We start from the raw sequence: 18,054 nt of genomic DNA on the forward strand, positions 1-18,054 counted from the left end.
GGGGTGGGGCGCCCCCAGCCGTTCCTGCCAACCCTGCCCCTGGCCCCACCAGGCTTTGCCAAGAAGCCCTGCCGGCGGCCAGCCAGCACCCGGCTCAGGTACGCAAGAGCCAGCGGCGGTGCATGCCGCATCCCGGGTACTTGAAGCACTGCATCTTTTTTTATTTGCGGGGGTTGGAGGACAGTCGAACCCCTTGACTGCAGAAGGCAAACACACTGCTTCTTTAAAAATCGAGGCCCGGCCACCCACCCTGGGAAGGCCCTGGGGCCTCTCCTTTCCCAGTAGGCTCTGCTGTGCACAGGTCCAGAGGGCCGGGTCCGCAGCCGCTGTCCGTGGCGGCGGCCATTCCCGAGGCAGGGGCGCAGCTGAGTGTTTTGGACACCCGGGGTTCAATAACGGGTTGCCATTCATTCCACCTCCATCTTGGGTTTCTTAAGACGTGGCCACTGGGACCCTCAATATGGGACAGCTCAGTGGCTCACTATCAGCCCTTCGCCCAGCGAGGAGGGCCGGGCAGGGCTGCCCTGGGGTGCCGAGGGCTCTGCCATCACTCCACATCCCCGGCAGAGCCGGTCTCCAGGGCCCCGGCTTCCAGGGCTCAGCCGAGGTACACGGTCACCCCATCTAGCTACCCCAGGAGTCTGTGCCCCCTGCACACCTCCAGGCAGCATCGGTCACACGCCCTTCAGATGAATCACCCCGAACTCAGTGAGGAGGGCCACGACCAGGAAGCTGCTGTAGAAGAGGAGCAGGCAGCAGCCGTAGCCCTTGCTGAGCTGGAAGCATTGCAGCGGGACAGAGACCAGGGAGAGGACGAGGCTGAGCCCCAGGGCGCCGGCCAGCACCCACACCAGCAGTCCGTCCGGCTCCAGCTGCAGGGAAAGGGAGAGGCTGGCTTGCTGCAGTCCACCGCTGCCCACCGTGCGGGCCCCACCTTGCAGTTAGCCAGGTGCAAGAGAACGTTCCACAGATGCCTGGCCCCGCCCTGCTGCCTGGCTGTTCTGCTTACACCCAGTCAGATGCAGCCAGATGCAGCCAGCCAGATAGGTTTTAACTACCGAGCACTCCTGAGCTTGCTAGAGCCTTCATGTCCCGTGGAGTACAGCAGAGATGGGAGTTAGAGGGACAGAAGGACAAAGCAAGATTTGAACAGAGCTGGGTGAGCACTAAAAGGCCACAGTTGTTTGAATTTCCTTTAAAAAAACAAAACAAGGGCTGGGAAGTTGGCTCAGTGGTAGAGCGCTTGCCTTGCATGCCTGAGGCCCTGGGTTCGATTCCTCAGCACCACATAAGCAAAAAAAAAAAAAAAAGCTGGAAGTGGCGCTGTGGCTCAAGTGGTAGAGCGCTAGCCTTGAGCTTAAGAGCTGAGGGACAGCGCCCAGGCCAGAGTTCAGGCCCCACGACCGGACCCAAAAAAAAAAAAACAAAACAAAAAAACCCTCTCCCTCCCTCTCTCACTTCCATTCAGTACCTGGCATTTTGGATTAGACCTTTTTATTCTAGGCTATTTTAGGCTCATTTTAGGCCGACTCTTACAAGATGCTGGATGGCAGGCTGGGCACGGTGGCTCCCGCCTGCAATCCTAACTACTCAGGAGGCTGAGATCTAAGGATTGCCATTCACAACCACCCCGGGCAAGAAAAGTCCCTGAGATTTAGCTCCGATTAACTACCAAAAAGCTGGGAGTGGCGCTGTGGCTCAAGTGGTAGAGCGCCAGCCTTGAGTGAAAGAGCTTAGGGACAGCGCCCAGGCTGAGTGCAAGCTCTCCCCACCATGTCTTTGCAGGTATCATTTAGGGTCTAAAGCTGAGGCCATCCTGAACATGGGGTGGCCCCTCAATCCAGCGACTAGAGGTCCTGGAAGAGGACACAGGGAAGAAGGCTGTGTAAAGATGGACCCCAGACCAGAGTGGCCAAGAGCCACAGGGACCTAGGAGCCATCAGAGACTGGAAGAGCCAGGAAGGGCCCCGCGTGAGTGCCTGCAGAGCCGGCCCAGCCCTGCTAGCAACTGACCAGAGCGCGGCCTCTCGGCCGAGAGACTAAGCATCTGGTTCTCCACGTTGTATGCTGCCACTGGTGAGGGTGGCTGTAGGGGTGAATGCACTGTGCCGTGTCTCTCCCTGCGCACTGCAGGTGGTGGTTGGAATTCCCTCGTGAGTGCAGGGAAGCACGTGGAAAGGGACTGCCCGCACCTGGCGCTCACCTTCACCTCCGTGTGGCCCCGGGCGATCTGCAGCAGGCAGCCCAGCCCGACTCCCACCAGGATGTCTGCAGCCTGGCTCAGGAAGCGACTGTGCATGTCCTCGGCCTCACTTGGCCTCTTTGTCCCCTTTAGTCCAATCCGCTATAAGACAGAGGGCCCTCGAGAAGCCCAGGCACCCCTGGGACCGCCCGATGAGCGGCCCCAAGGCCCTCCACTCCACAGGCCACGCCACCCCCGCCCCATTTTGTTCTTGTTGGAGGCAGAGTCTAGCTGTACAGATAGCCTAGAACTAGAGCTCCTCCGGCCTCAAATCTCCCAAGTGCAGGGATTACAGAGGTGTGCCGCCATCTCTGGCTGTGCAAACAGCCCCGGATGAAACCGCACCCAAGCCTGCTTTATAGGCTGTTGGGAGCAGAGTCACACTTGACCAGCTGTGTCCAGTCTGCAGCTGTTTTGCATAGCACCCATGGGGTGAATCATCGCACAGAGAGCAGGTGCTGACCCTAGACCGGGTACCCACTGACACCATGACACACCCCCACAGGCATGAGGGCCGCACCTTCCTTCCTGGGGCACCTGGGCTCACCACGTGGCAGCTAACCAGGGCAAAGGCAGCGCCATCTTGAGCGCTTACCAGCTGCAAAGAATCCGCCAGCCCTTGGCGTCTGGTCCTCTCCGTGGCCCATTTCCAGGAGCTGAGGTTCAAGGAACCATAAACCCTACCCCAGGTGCCCCCCCCCTCAGAGAACTTTCTAGACTACCCCAAGGGGCAGGGCACAAGAGCACACCCCTGGCTCTCGGATCTATGACCCCAGAGGCCCAGGAAGGATACTGAAGTTGATGCCACCAAAACAGGCCGAGAATGCCATCCGAGGGTAGCCCTGGCGGGCTAGGGTGAAGTCCGAAAACGCATCTGTGCAGGAAGAGGGGAGGGAGGGAGGGAGGGAGGGAGGGGGAGGGGGAGAGAGAGAGAGAGAGAGCAGTGAAGCCCCGCCCCCTCCCGCTGCTGTAGCTCAATAAAGGAGTGCTTGGGTAGGGGGCGGGGGCACTGTGACGGGCTCTGGGGAGCACTGAGTTTGGGGCCCCGCGGACCTCTGACGGGTGTCCTGATCCAGGGGCAGCTGGCGCCATCTCCCCCACAGCCGCAGCAAAAGGGGCAGTGCAAAATGACAGCAGACAATGTGCACACCCTGAGTGAAGGCGACACGGGGGCTGGGGGCCCGGCGAGCTGCCCAGAGGAGGCTGCGATCACCCCACAATGACACTGGCTGTGCCTCGAGTCACCTCCAATGCTGTTCCCCCAGGCCAGCAGCGTGAGACCCAGCACGGTGTTGCTCAGCCGGAAGACCACGCCCAGGGAGCGCAGCACATTCACCACCTCCGTGGCCGCCGCGTTGATCCACAGGGCGCTGGTCAGGAAGCCCAGGAAAGCAAAGAGCTGTGGAGGGACAGAAGCCTTCTAGCACCAAGGCCGGCCCCCACCAGGGCACTGCCAAGCCCTTCGGTAACCTCCTATAACTGTGCCTTGCCTCATTCATGAGTTCACAGGTGCAAAGTCAGTGCTTGTGTGCAGTAGGTGCTCAATGAAAGCTCAGCTCATGTCTTGATTCTCCTGAATCTTGCTATCTCCTGCCCCTGGGCACCTGTCCATCGTACACTATGAGGGGTTCACTTGCTGTAGCCCTTCTCACTGTCCTCGGTCAATGAGTGTTTTCGAGGGTGAGCTCCGTGTCATAGGTTGGAAGTTCGCCAGGACACTGGCAGGAGCCATTTTCTAAAATTCATCACATGGTTGTAAATTCAGCCTCCCAGGGGTTGCTACATTGGTTTAGAGTTTTGCTTTAAAAAAAAAAAAATTGGGGGGAGGAGGGGGTGAGCAGCCTGGCATTAGTGGCTTACTCCTTTAATCCTAGCTACTCAGGAGGCTGAGATCTAAGGATTGTAGTTTGAAGCCAGCCCAGGCAGAAATGTCCCCATGAGACTCTTATCTCCAATGAACCACTCAAAAACCAGAAATGGAGCTATGGCTCAAAGTGGTAGAGTGATAGCCTTAAGCAAAAAAGCTCAGGTACAGTGCCCAGGCCCTCAGTTCAAGCCCCACAACCACCACCACCACCATCAACAACAAAGCTGGACTGGAGGCAAGACTTAAGTGGTAGAGCATCAGCTGTGAGCAAACAAGTTAAGCAAGTGTGAAGCCCTAAGTTTAAGCCCCAGTACCAGCAAAAAATAGATAAGTAGATAGATACCATTCAACTGTAGGCTTTAAACAGGTGAATTGCATGGTCTGTAAATTATACCTCAAGAAAATGAAGCTAGTTCTCCCAAAACAAAATAAAACTTGGGACAAATCCCCAAGTTGAAGGTACCCTTGCCATGGTTGCTAGTGACCCCTTGACAAGCCTCCTGGAGATGCCCATGGGTACCTGTGCCCAGCCCCCCACCCCACGCCCCCTCTCCCAACCCACAGAGCTGGGACCCTCACCCAGTGCAGTCTGGGGGGCTCACTGTTGGAAGTGGCAAAGAAGGTCACTGTGGCCAAGCCTGTGCCCACAATCACCACCACGGCCCAGATGGGGACGAGCCCGCCGATCTCATACACAGCGTCTGTGGGACAAGAAGGAGATGGTATCTCTACTTACACCTCCCAGAGCCCCAGGCAAGATGGGCGGGCCTGGTGGAAATACTCAGAGGGAAGCCCAGTGAGCCTGGATTGCTTGGCGAGGAGGTCAGCTCCCTGTATGCCTAGCCCTGCCTGGCACTTCAGGGAGGAGGGCAGAGAAATTAGAAAGAAAAGATAAGCACAGAATCAGGAAATGGCTAACACTACCTTTACACACACACACACTCACCTTCATGGCAGACATCACCAATCAACCATGATGCCTCTGTCCAATGAGCTTCAGGAAGCTCCCTCCAGCCAGGCATCACCAATGGATGAACTCTCAGTGGGATGAAGGTGCTGATCAAACCAACCTTGCCCACTGACAACCAGGCCAGCTCCTGAGCTCTTGCCATGCCACTCCACGAACAAGCTGGACAAGCTACAAAGGTTCTACAGGGCTCAAAACACTGAAAGCCTACTGCTGGGAAGAACATTCTAGAATTCTGAGCCTACATGCTTTTCAGCACCAGAGGCAATAAACGTCTCCAAGGCCCAGATCCATGCTTTGAGCCCTTCCTCTTGTCCTTCCTGGGGTCTGGCTCTCAGGCTGTCACCTCTGTGAGCACAGAGGGGCTGGATTCACACCCTGTACGCAGCACCCAACAGGTGGCTGGCTTCCAGGGGGCAATTCTGAGATCAATGGACAACCCTGAGTTTGTTTTAGAAACGAAGCCAATGTCCTGCTAATGGAGGTAAAGTAGCTTCCTTTTTTTTTTTTCATTTGAATAAATACTATTTTTTGCGATCAGAGGCGTTGTGCCTTTTATGTTCCTCCCCCTTTAAAATAATTTCTTTTAAAGAGCTAAGAAAAATATCATCCAGGCCTGGTGACACACGCCTGTCACCCAGCACTCAGGAGACTGATGCAGGAAGACCACAAGTCCCAGGCAAGCTTGGGCTACATAACAAGACACTGGATCAGAAAAAAAAAAAATGTTGGGCTCCAGTGCTCACACCTGTAATCCCAGCTACTCAGGAAGCTGAGATCTGAGGACAGTGGTTCAAAGCTAACACAAAAGTACCTATGAGACTTATCTCCAATTAACCACTCAAAAGCGGGAAGTGGCGCTGTGGCTCAAAGTAGTAGAGTGCTAGCCTTTAGTAGAAAAGCTCAGGGACAGTGCCCAGGCCCTGAGTTCAAGCCCCACGACTGACAAAGAGAAAACGAAAAACCGGGGACAGGCTCAGGCAGTTTGGCCCTGATTTCATTTCCTCCAGGCACTAACTCCCACCCTGGCTTGCTGTCCCTGCCCAGATGACAGAAAGGAGCAGCAGGAGAGCCTCTAGGGAGACAGCATGGAAAACCCTGAATGGCAGGAGTGAGGCCTGAGCACAGAGGGCGTCTCCATCACCACGAGGCGGAAGGGAGAAGCTGGCCCTCCCGGGTACAGAAAATCAGTCCAGTGCAGTGGGGACAGGAAATCACCTGGTCAGGTGACACGAGCCCGGCTGGTCCCTGCAGGGCAGGGAAGGCCAGAGAGGATGTGGGCTGCGTGTGTGTCCATAGGCCCCCAGGAATCAAAGGGCCCCCTGAGAATCAGAGCGGTCCCCGGGAATCAGGCCAACACCTTCTAGAACGTAGCCCGGATCTTGAGATGCCATATCTAGATTTTTTTTTTTTGGTCGGTCATGGGGCTTGAACTCGGCCTGGGCACTGTCGCTGCGCTCTTCAGCTCAAGGTGAGCACTCTACCACTTGAGGCACAGCGCCACTTCCTGTTTTCTGGTGGTTCATTGGTGATAAAAGTCTCACGGACTTCCCTGCCCTGGCTGGCTGTGAACCTTCATCCTCAGATCTCGGCCTCCTGGGTAGCTAGGATGACAGGCGTGAGCTACCATGCCCGGCCCAAATCTAGAATTTGATATGGAATCTCAACATTTTTCTTTCCTTTCTTGCTTGCTTTTTTTTTTTTTTTCTTTTTGCTTCCTGCACACAAGAAATGCCTGCTCTCTACCCAGGCTTCTGCTCTGTGAAGAGGAGGGCTGGGGACGGGGAGGGCCTTGGGTGGTGGGACTCACAGGCTCCGGACTGCAGGGTCAGGACCAGGACCAGGGGGCTGATGACCAGCTGCAGACAGTTGAGGGGCCGTTTCCAGTTCCGGTCATCTCTGTCCGGGTCCACTACGGGCACGGTGAGGAGCAGGAGGACCTCCACGGGCAGCTGTGTCAGTGGGGGAGGAGGGTTCAGGGAGGAGGCGGAAGGAGGTGCCGGGACGGGTTGTGCACGCCTATTCTCTTACTGCCCGGGATCAAAGTGAAGATGGTGATGTCGCCGGCGTCCTCTGGACGCCCCTGTGCCCGCAGGCTGAGTTGCGGCCCGGGGCCACTGTGCAGTCACAAAGCCAGAGCCTGGCTCCCCACCCCGTACCTTGAGCACCTTGAGCAGTCTCCAGGACACTGACTGGCTTCTCCACTTCTGAGAGTCCAGCGGGCTCAGGGCCTCCGCCAGGACCTGGGCCGTGCTATTCTGGTACGTGAACAGCGGCCGGTACTCTTCACCTGTGCCGGGCGGAGCAGGTGGCTGTGACTGGCCCCACCTCCGAGGGACCCTGCCCCCCCCCCCTCCAGCCACGACTCAGCCCAGGTGGGGCGGGTTTGGAGCACCATCTTGGGGACCAGGGGTGTTCCCGTCCCCCCCCCCACTCCTCCACCCCCAGCTGAACTCACCATAGTCGTAACTGTTGGTGTTGGATGACACCCGATCATCCTCTGAATCTGACAGTTCTGCAGGAAGCGGGCAGCAATGACCCCCAGCCCCAGAGCCCACGACCTCCTGGGACTAGAGGACTCCCTCTCCTCTGCTGGGGATGGAGCCCAGGGCTTCACTCAGGCTGGGCGCCTGCTCTGCCCTGAGCGGCTCTAGATTTCCCAGCAACCTCTGCGCATGCTCAAGATCCTCCCCGATCAGTGAGGCAGCTGAATGGCTTCCTCCCTCCTTTCCTTCCTGTCTGCCTGCCTCCCTCCCTTCCTCCTTCTTTCCCTCCCTCTCTTCTTCCCTCCTTCCTGTTGGTAGTGAGGCTCGAACTCAGAACTTCATGCTCTCACTTGGCATTTTTGCTGAAGACTGGTGCTCTACCACTTGAGCCACACCTCCACTTCTGGCCCTTTACTGGTTCCTTGGAGATGAGAGCCTCATGGATTTTCCTACCCCAGACTGGCTTGAAGCCAAGGTTTGAAACCTCGATCCTGCTCAGATTCTCAGCCTTGTGAGTGGCAAGGATTACAGGTGGGCGCTACTAGTGTCTAGTCATAGACAGTTCTTAGCAAGCTGGCCCTGACGGAGGCTTAGGGAGGGAGACCTACTGGACGCGGACAGAGATGGGGGTCAGGACCAGAGGCCGGGCCATGGTGCGGGGAGAACACTAGAAAATGCAGGAAGAGAAGAACTGGGCAGGGAGCACAATGGCCTAGGGGCAGGAGACAGCCGTCCCCGTGTCCTCTCTTACCGGGAGTTCCTGGCATGGAGTAGGCCAGGGACCTTCTCCGCTGCCGTTGATAAATCCAGGTGCAGAGGATCACAGTGAGCACGTAGAACACGTAGAGGCCCAGGTAGCCTGCGGAGAGGGGCCAGCTATCACTGACCCTGCTGCCCGTGGGCCTTCATGGGGTCTGCCCAGTGTCATCTGAGCAGGTGAGCGGCCCTCTCTCGTACGCTCTCTCCTCCTTCCTGCCTTTCTTGGCCATCTCCCCTTTCTGCTACCTCAGGACCCAGACATCCCGGAGGAGAGGCCGGTACCTAGCAATCTCCACACTTCCATTCAAGGGCTGAGAGGAGCTCATCCCCTAAGAGTCAGAGCACAGGAGAGATTAGGGAGGGTTTGGCTCTGGTGGCTTTCTTCCCTGTGGTGCCCTGTCCCTGGCAGGCCTGGAACCTCTGTGCTGGCAGCCAGTTAGCGGACTATGTTTGCAGCCAGGCTCCTGCAGGCAGAGGCGGCACTGTTAAAATCAAGCCCAGTGGCTCACGCCTGTAATCCTAGCTATTCACGAGGCTGAGATCTGAGGATTATGGTTCAAAACCAGCCCAGGCCGGGCGCCGGTGGCTCATGCCTGTAAACCTAGCTAGTCAGGAGGCTGAGATCTGAGGGTCGCGGTTCAAAGTCAGCCTGGGCAACAAAGTCTGTGAAACTCTTATCTCCAATAAACCACCAGAAAACCAGAAGTGACACTGTAGCTCAAGTGGTAGAGTGCTAGCCTTGAGCTGAAGAGTGCAGGGATAGCGCTCAGGCCCAGAGTTCAAGCCCCACGACAGACAAAAAACAAACAAACAAAAAAAACAGCCCAGACAGAAAGTTCTATGAGACTCTTATCGCCAATGAACCATCAAAAAAGTTGGAAGTAGAGCTATGACTCAAATGGTAGAGCACTAGCCTTGAACAAAAAAACTCAAGGACAGTGCCCAGGCTCTGAGTTCAAGCCCCAGTACTGGCACACACACATAAAAAGAAAGAAAGGAAGAAAGGAAGGAAGGAAGGAAGCAAGCAAGCAAGCAAGAAAGAAAGAAAGAAAGAAAGAAGAAAGAAAGAAAGATATCAGGCTGGGCGCTGGTGGCTCATATCTGTAATCTTAGCTACTCAGGAGACTGCGATCTAAGGATTGAGGTTCAAAGCCAGCCCAGGAAGAAAAGTCCTTGAGATGTTCATCTCCAATTAACCACCAGAAAACTGGAAGTGGTGCTGTGGCTCAAAGTGGTAGAGTGCACTAGCCTTGAGCAAAAGAGCTCAAGGACAGTGTCCAGGCAGGCCCCGAGTTCAAGCCCCAGGACTGACAAAAACAAAAAAGAAAGAAAGAAAAAGAAACGATAAGGCAAGGGGTGTGGCTCAGCTATAGAGCAGCTGCCTAGCAAGTGCAGGCCCTGAATTCAAGTCCTAGTACCGGTAAGAGAAAATGATGGATCTGGGAAACGGCCCCCATCTCCGCCTTCCCCTTGGTTACCTGAGCCTGGCTTGCCCCGCCCCTCCCGGAGTGGGGTGGGGTCTCCGTCACTCACAGCCAATCAGAGCGCCTCCCCCTCCCCCAGAAACCTTGCCCGGGGGCCCAGCCCCACTGCTCACCCAGGGCCCACAGCAGCGTGACCCTGCCGTGGTAGAGCGCGGTGAAGGTCAGGAATACGGCTGCCATGTAGAAGGTGATGTCCCTGAGGAACGGCCTGGACGCGGCCGTGAAGGGGCGCAGGATGGTGATGCCCCCGGCCACCACGGTGGTGACCAGCACCCCTGCACCTGCAGGGCAACAGGGCACGGTGGGCTGGGGCTCAGCCGCCCCTCTGGATGCCCCCTCCCCCCTCTCCCCTCCGCCCACCCCCGTGCCGTGGCCACACTCACCAAAGAGCGCGCCGATGGCCAGGCTGGCAGTGCGCGGGTCTGCGAAGGCCACCAGGGCACTGAAGACATCGGGGGCGCCATTCCCGAACGCCAGGAAAGTTACACCATGGGGGGCTGCGTCAAGGAGGCTCTGTGCCAGGCCCTCCCCTCCCGGCCCCCCATGCCCTTTGCCCCCCCCTTCCTCCACAAGGGCGTTGGAACCCTGGACCACACGGGGAAGAAGGATACTGCCACGTTGTGGGACAGCTTGAGGGTGGTGGAAATGGCCGACAGGTTAGGACAGAAACTAGGGAGGGAAGCCCAGGGTCAGCTGACCGTGAAGGACAGCTCCATCCCCCCCCCCCCTTCATGCTGGAACCCAGAGCCGCCCCCCCCCCCCCCAGATGCTGGCCTCTTGGGATTTCCCTTTCCCATCACTAAGCCCGATTCGAACGCGCGCAGAGCCAAAACTCACAACTTCGCCGCCGTCACTCCCAGGATGAGGAACAGGTAGAGAAGCCAGAGCACCTGGGAGGGCCCGCAGGGGTGAGTTATTTCCCACGGTGGGAGGATGGGGGAGGGACCCCTGGCCTCCTCAGCCCCAGGGCCCAAAGCTGGGACTCACGTGGAGGGTGACAGCCAGAGGGAGGAGGCCTGGAGGGAAGTGGCAGAAGAGGCCTTCCAAGTAGTCCAGGTAGCCGCCCTCCGTGCGGCAGTCGGGGTTGGTCCGGATGAACCCGCAGCGCTCGGACACGTTCAGCGCGCACACAGCGCGACACTGCGGGGAGGAGTCATTTCTTGACTTGCTTTGAAAGCGCATCCTGGCGCCTTGGCACCATTCGTGCACACAGTAGGTGCTTTCCTGCACATAGTAGGTGCTCAGAAATATTCCAGGACTCTGGCTCTGCTACCCCCCCTCATGGCCAGCTTCACCTCCCGACCCTCCAAGTCCCCGTGTCCTCGTGACACCAGGTAGGACTGGGAAGAATGTGGGGAGCCCGGCACCATGCCACCTCAATGCTCAGGAACCCGGACAGACCCAACACAAAGCCAGGGACCACCCCAGTTTCCCTGCCCCAAGAGGCAGCACCACATAACCACAAACCACTTCCCCTTCTGTGAAATGGCTCAAAGGGCAGCAAACGGCCACTTGTTACCCCTGCGCTTGGATTCATGATCTCTGCCAGAGGAGGTACGGCTGGGAAACCCTGGGCTCACGCTGGGGGCTGTGGTGTGGAGGGAGGGGAGGATGCCAAGAAATCCCGGGGACCCCGGATCTGCTGTGTCCTCTGCCCCTTATGGAGCCTGAGGGCACGTTCCTACCTCCAGTCTCCCCATGCTCCTCCCATGGGGCCGGAGCACCCCACCCCTGGAGTCTGGACGAGCCCTCTGTCTACTTTCGTCCATGCTAAACACACAGTAGGGACAGGAAACAGTTGTCCATTGCACAGATTCACCCTGGATACTCACATCTGCCATGGGGGTCTGGTTCACACCTGAGCCTGGAAACTGGGAACCAATGTGGACGCTTGTTGACAGGTCTCCTGTACCAGATGCTGCCTTCATCCCCAGCGGGTCCAGCCATCTGCTAGCCATCGGCCCCAGGGCCTGACCCTCACCCTGGGCTTTCCTTTCACCGGGCCAGGCGGCTCTAGCTCTAGGGTAAGGCCAGACGAGGGGACAGTGTCACCGTGAGTCCCAGGACTCAGAAAGGTCATTTCCAAGATGGAAAGTCCCTCCTCCCCCACCAAAGGACCGGATGTAGAAGCCCACATCACCAGGGCATCCCTTCCCTCAGAGGACCAGGGCCGGCGTATGGGGTGGGCAGATCGTGTGACCCCCTCCCCATCCTCAACCCCCTCCACGAGTCTCTAGCTGGGTGCCGATCGCTCAAACCTGCAATCCCAGCGACCTAGGAGGCTGACATGGGAGGATCTGTTTGGAGCCAGCTCGGGCAGGACAGTTGTGAGATTCTTATCGCCAACTCACCAGCAAAATGCCAGAAATGGAGCTGCAGCTCAAGTGGTAGAGTGTCAGCCCTGAGCAAAAGAGTGCCCAAGCCCCAGTATCATCACAGAAGCAAAAACACCAGGCATGTGCATCTCTAGGGCCAGCAGAGAGAGCGTCTGGGCCACTGCCTAGTCATGTAGCCTGTGGCTAGGGTGGGGTCCCGGAAAGAGCTCAGCAGTACACTGAATAGTACACCTGGCCCCACAGGCCTCCAGCCTGAACCCGGGAGAGGTTGCTAAACCACGCTGTGTTGTCTCTGTGCACGCTCAACAAGTCCACCAGGAATCTCATTTAATCCCAGCACTCCTACTTTACAACTGGGGAAAGAGAGGCACGGAGAGGCCAGGGCCTCAGCTGCCTCATCTGACTTTCCTCAGAGCCAAGCTGCTCCTGCAGCTTTTATGGAGGAGGGGTCAGCACTGAGGGTAGTTTGGCAACCTACCCCATGGTCACACAGCCAGAAGGCCACATAGCCAACAACTGCTCCTCCGGTGAGGAAACCATAAGGAAGTTGGTGAATTGCTCAAGGCCACCAAGCCTGGGACCAGAACTGGGATCCAACGTCTGCCACTTCCCTCAGCACAAAACGGGGTTCCATTTCTTCTTTAAAGAAAGTCAACTGTGCTGTGCACCGGTGGCTGACGCCTCTATTCCTAGCTACTCAGGAGGCTGAGATCTAAAGGTAGTCCCAGCAAGCAGGAAAGTGGGTGGGACTCTCATCGCCACTAAACCACCTAAGAAGCCAGTGATGGGACTCTTTCTTCTCCTAACTCCCTGTTGCTCCCCTCTTAGCCCATTCTTTTTATGAATCCAAAGACCTTTACCCCTCTTGGTCCATTCTTGCTATGTATTCAAAGATAGACTAAGAAGGCTCGACTCCCACCCTGTTTCCCAGGTGCAAACAGATACCAGGAAAAGCCACCAAAGATAAGTGAAGACTGCTGGACTCCAGCAGAGCAATCTCTCTAAGCCTGGCTGTAAGCATTCCATCCTCCCTAGACCTACTGGCTTTTTTATTAGCCTCTGCCTCCTTGCTCAGACCTCATAAAACCCAGCTCCTTTCCCAGCTCTACCTACAGTCTGTGTCCCCTGCTGCTTTCTCAACCAACAGTCCCCGCCTGTGGAAGACTGAGTCCAACCTGTTTCCTTTCTTTCCGCTCCATTTTCCTAACAGCCAGAAGTGGAGCTGTGGCTCAAGTGGTGGAGTGCTGGCCTTGAGCAAAAGAGCTCAGGGACAGTGGCAGGCCCTGAGTTCAAGCCCCCACCACACACACACACACACACACACACACACACACACACACACACACACACACACACACACACACACACACACGCTGCCTGGAAAAACTCTGCCAAACTTCATTTTTTTTTCTTTTTGGTTTTCCACATGATCTATGGACTTTGTTTTTGGCGCCGGTCCTGGGGTTTGAACTCAGGGCCTGATTGCTGTCCTGAGCTTTTCCCACTCAAGACTGGATCTCTACCACTTGAGCCACACATCCATTCCTGGCTTGTTGTTGTTGTTGGTTAATTGGAGATATGAGTTTCAGAGCTGAGGCTGGCTTCGAACAGAGATCCTCAGATCTTGAAAAAAACCAGTTTAAAGATTTTGTTGCATTAGGGTCAGTCTCGGCACAAACATTTCTCAGAGTCCTGGCGGCTGAGGGGAGGAGGAGGGGACCCCGAGGGAGAGGCGGGGACCCCGAGGGAGAGGCGGGGACCCCGAGGGAGAGGCGGGGCCGGGGCTTGTCTCTCACCTGTGGGGGGGGCGGGGTGCAGCGTCCCTTGGCCCCCACTCACGGTGGGGGAGCGCAGGGGTCCCGGGCGCTCCGCGCTGTGCAGCCTCGGGGAGGTCACTGGGCGTCTCGGGGCCTCATCTGTGAAACGGGCACCGCAGCCGCTCCCGGGCCGCCCGTGGCGTCCGCGGCGCCTCCTGCGAGCGTGCACGTGCCGGAGCCAGGCGCCTGGCAAGGGGCGCAGGCCCGATCCGAAGCCAGGGGCGTCCCGGGGTGCGGGGGGCGCGGACCTGCGGCCCCGTCCGCGCGCTCCCCCGTCGGGACCCGGGTGCGGAGCTGAAGTTGGGTCCCAGGCCGGCGGCGCAGGGCGTGGGGGAGCGAAGCCTCCCTCTTACCTCGGGCCAGCGCCGGATCTGCCAACTCCGAGCCTCCACCCGCCGGGCCTCGCGGCCTCCCTTCCTTCGGGCCCCGCCGATGGCGCGACCTTCCGGGGCCGCGGATCCGCCAGCACGGCCGCCCCGCCCCGCCGCTGCTCCCCGCGGCTCCGCAGCTCGCGAGCCCGCCGCTCTCGCCCCGCCCGGCCACGCCCAATATCGGCCACGCCCCCGGACACGCCCCTGCGTGTAGCCACGCCCCTCCTTAAAGACACAGTCCCGCGAGCCTTCAGCCTTCCAGCAGAAGCTGAGGTGCCTGTGATCATGTGCGGACTTCGTGAGGGGAGTGGGGGAGAGGGGTGTGTGTGATGGCATCGTGGGAGCCCCAGCTCAGGACTAACACAGAGTGCACACTCCTTCGTGTACGATGCCACCTGTGTCACTGTGTCTCCCCTTCCCCCATGGGAATGGCTCCCTCAGCACTGCCCAGGCCCAGCACTGGGGCACCCACAGCTAGATCCACATGTAGGAATGGCCAGGCCAGCTCTGGGGTCAGCTGCCCTCTGACCTTGTCACATGCTGCCTGGGGAAGTGCTCCAAAACCGCTGAGTTGGAGTCAAAGTTCTCCTCCCCTTGGCTGGGCCCTGACTCTGCAGTTCCGAGGCCCGGCCAGGGGCTTGCCACAAGGTCAGTGGGGCCTGCAGCCCCTACCTCTCCACGTCCCAGGACTGGGGTCTAATGAAGGAGGAGGGGATGAGCACGCTCAGGGGGCCAAGACCCCCCCGGGAACAGGGCAGGAGGCCAGCAGTGGCCTGGAAGGCAGCCTCTGGGTCATGGCGCTCTGGTGGGCGGCACTCTGAGTTAGAGCTGTTTTTTTCAGGCTGGGAAAGCTTTTGCCACCATAGACGAAGCCAGCTCACATCAGAGGGTGGGACCAAGGCTTTGTACTTCAGTGACAGAAAGGCCTCTATCGCAGCCACAGCTCCAGCCCCTCGGGTTTATAATACGTTTTTAAGGCAGAGGATCACAAACTTGGCTGTCCTGGAAGTCACCATCCTCCTGTCTCTGTCTCTCTAGAGGCTGGGTTTCCAGCCTCCTGTCAGCCTGCTTAGTCATGGGTTAGCTACAGCTGAGTTGCAAGCCATCTACAACATTAAAGGCCTAAGGGACCAAATGTCTTTCCTTTCGGAGGGTCACAGACTTGGGAGGGGCTTAGCTTGAGTAGCCAGGTCTCAGGTCCTTCCTGTGCTAATCAGATGGGGGCTGGGCCATGTGGAAAGACTGCTTGGATGTTTGTATGTGTTTGTGTAGCCTGGAGCCTCTCCAGCTGAATTCCTGCTTGCTTAGCACTTGGCAGTCTGGGGGCATACAAGTGCTTGAGGCCCCTCAGGGGTCCCAGGGCAGAAAGGAAGTTCTGTGACCTTGTCTGGCTAGGTTGTGGCAGTGACTTTGTGGGCCACTTCTGCTTCTAGCACGGTCATGGGTCCCCTCCCCCCAGCTACCCCAGAGGAGACAGAGTTCTCTCCGTGGGAGACACATCAAACCCTATTGCAGGAAAAGCCAATGAGATGCCAAGATCTTTTCTTTATTTTCCTCTTGTGTCAGTACTGAAGCTTGAACTCAGAGACTGGGAGCTGTTGCTGAGCTTTTATGCCCCAGACCGGCAAGACTATTTGAGCCACACCTCCGCTGCTGACTTTTTGGAGATAAGAGTCTCACAGACTTTCATGCCCAGGCTGGCTTCTAACCGAGATCCTTCTAACTCAGCCTCCTGAGTAGCTAGGAAGAAGGCATGAGCCACTGGTGCATAGCTGGATGCCAAGGTCTTGGTTGTATTTGAAAGGTACAGCTGCCAGCCGAACTCAATCACAGGATATGTCTAGCTAGCACAATGAGCAGCAAAGGGGAGCTATATTGGGGGGGGCAGTAGGGAAAAGGACTCCCCACATCCCATTGAGTGAACAGCAGTGTATAGCCTCACACATGCTTGGGGGAGGTGAGGGAGAGAGAGGGTCTTGCTATGTAGCTCAGGCTGGCCTTGAACTCATGATCCTCCTGCTTTAGCCTCCCAGAGTCTTGGATCATGAGTGATTGCCATGCACTGGGATCCTGAGGATATCAGCTTCTTAGGAGTGAATCCCAAACCAGTCAAGTTAAATTATGAAATGGCAGAGATGGCACTGCACCCAGATCTGAGTGGAACCCATTCAATACCTTCTACCACACCCAGGCTGGGCCACCTGCGTTATGCCAGACCCCCCCGGGCACTAAGCTGCAACATTGGGGGGGTAGAGTTGAGGTGGCAGGTGAAGACATATGCATGAATGGGAGTGGGGGGGACACAGCATGAGCAGAAGTGGCCAGAGGGCTGGAAGGGGACAGAGAACTGGAACTTTCACTTAGTATAAGAAGCCAGACACAGGCAGGCTCCTTAGCAAAACAGGAACCTCACCTTTATAACTACGTGGTTCGTATTAGTCCCTGCAGCCCGGGCCTAGTTCAGTGCTCTGGTGATGGGGGCTCCTCGTATCTCAGGGATGCCGGATGGACAGCAGAGCCTGCCTGTGGAGGGAGGGTCTTCACTGGAATGTTCCCTGGGTGCATTTCTTTTTTTTTGGGGGGGGGTCCGGTCGTGGGGCCTGAACTCTAGGCCTGGGCGCTGTCCCTCAGCTCTTCAGCTCAAGGCTAGCGCTCTACCGCTTGAATCATAGCGCCACTTCTGGCTTTTTTTTTTTTTTTTTTGCTTATATGGTACTGAGGAATAGAACCCAGGGCCTCAGGCATGCAAGGCAAGCGCTCTACCACTGAGCCACCTTCCCAGCCCTCCCTGGGTGCATTTCATCTCCAGGAAGGAGCTTGGACCCCAGCCACCCTTTCCTCCACCTGTGTCTCTCCTGGAGCTTTGTTGAGGAAAGGGAGAGAAGGGTTGGACAATGTCCTAAGCAGAACTTCGTTACAGATATCTTCACAACTGGAAATAACTTAAAAGTTCAGTGATTGGGGGTTACTCATATATGCAATATCATAACAGGTCTGGGGTGTGTGTGTATGTGTGTGTGTGTGTGTGTGTGTGTGTGTGCTGAAGACCAGAAGCCCAAAAGGCTAGCCCTCTAGCACACCCTCACTTCCAGCTTTTGGCCAGCTGCAGTATTTAGTTAGAGCTGACATGCTACTTCATCAAACAATTTAATGAAATATTAACAAAATATTAGCAACTGATGGAGGGCATACAGATCTGCATTCTACTACACTTGCAACTTTTCCCCAGATTGGAGATTTTTGTCAATTTGAAGAAGTGTCAAGGGCTGGGAAGGTGGCTCAGTGGTAGAGTGCTGGCCTCACCTACATGAAGCCCTGGGTTCGATTCCTCAGCACCACATAAGCAGAAAGGGCTGGAGGTGGTGCTGTGGCTCAGGTGGTAGAGCGCTAGCCTTGAGCTGAAGAAGCTCAAGGAAGCTGGGCCCCAGTGGCTCACGCCTGTAATTCTGGCTACTGAGGAGGCTGAGCTCCGAGGATCGCAGTTCAAAGCCAGCCCGGGCAGGAAAGTCCGTGAGACTCTGAAGTGGCCCTGTGTCTCCAACGGTAGGGCGCTGGCCTTGAGCCGAAGAGCTCAGGGACAGCATCCAGGCCTCACGACCGACAAAGAAAAAGCTCCAGGACAGTGCTCAGGCCCTGAGTTCAAACCCCAGAAGTGGCTAAATAAACAAATAAAAAGGCGTCACGGAAGAGTGTGCAAGGCTTAAGCAGGGGAAAGAGCACGCCTG

At 57.0% G+C, this 18,054-nt stretch overlaps 1 protein-coding gene across 1 annotated transcript; it reads right to left on the minus strand.

The window, feature by feature from the left end:
* Positions 1 to 137: 137 nt before the first annotated feature.
* Slc8b1 (solute carrier family 8 member B1) lies at positions 138 to 14,435 on the minus strand. The gene is made up of 16 exons (XM_042668904.1): positions 13,938 to 14,435; positions 11,638 to 11,824; positions 10,793 to 10,945; positions 10,643 to 10,695; positions 10,417 to 10,474; positions 10,189 to 10,294; positions 9,919 to 10,086; positions 8,314 to 8,421; positions 7,535 to 7,591; positions 7,236 to 7,366; positions 6,887 to 7,028; positions 4,689 to 4,810; positions 3,488 to 3,641; positions 3,036 to 3,116; positions 2,204 to 2,268; positions 138 to 872 (listed from the first exon to the last, which is right to left on the minus strand). Exons 2-16 carry the CDS (start codon positions 11,761 to 11,763, stop codon positions 675 to 677), a joined length of 1,722 nt encoding a protein of 573 aa, XP_042524838.1. The 5' UTR covers positions 11,764 to 11,824; positions 13,938 to 14,435; the 3' UTR covers positions 138 to 674.
* Between the last annotated feature and the right edge of the window lie 3,619 nt (positions 14,436 to 18,054).

Source organism: Dipodomys spectabilis, unplaced genomic scaffold (assembly GCF_019054845.1).
Source record: "Dipodomys spectabilis isolate Male_0828 unplaced genomic scaffold, ASM1905484v1 ptg000480l, whole genome shotgun sequence".
Taxonomy (NCBI): domain Eukaryota; kingdom Metazoa; phylum Chordata; class Mammalia; order Rodentia; family Heteromyidae; genus Dipodomys; species Dipodomys spectabilis.

What these genes read in the sequence shown, in the direction of transcription:
- Slc8b1 (XM_042668904.1), bottom strand. Translation starts at nt 11,763, where the DNA reads ATGGCTAGCAGATGGCTGGACCCGCTGGGGATGAAGGCAGCATCTGGT. An exon ending in CTCTGGCTGTCACCCTCCAC is followed by an intron (nt 10,696 to 10,792) that starts GTGAGTCCCAGC and finishes GGGCCCTCCCAG; the next exon opens with GTGCTCTGGCTTCTCTACCT. An exon ending in TTTTGGTGGCATCAACTTCA is followed by an intron (nt 2,269 to 3,035) that starts GTATCCTTCCTG and finishes GCCAGGCTGCAG; the next exon opens with ACATCCTGGTGGGAGTCGGG.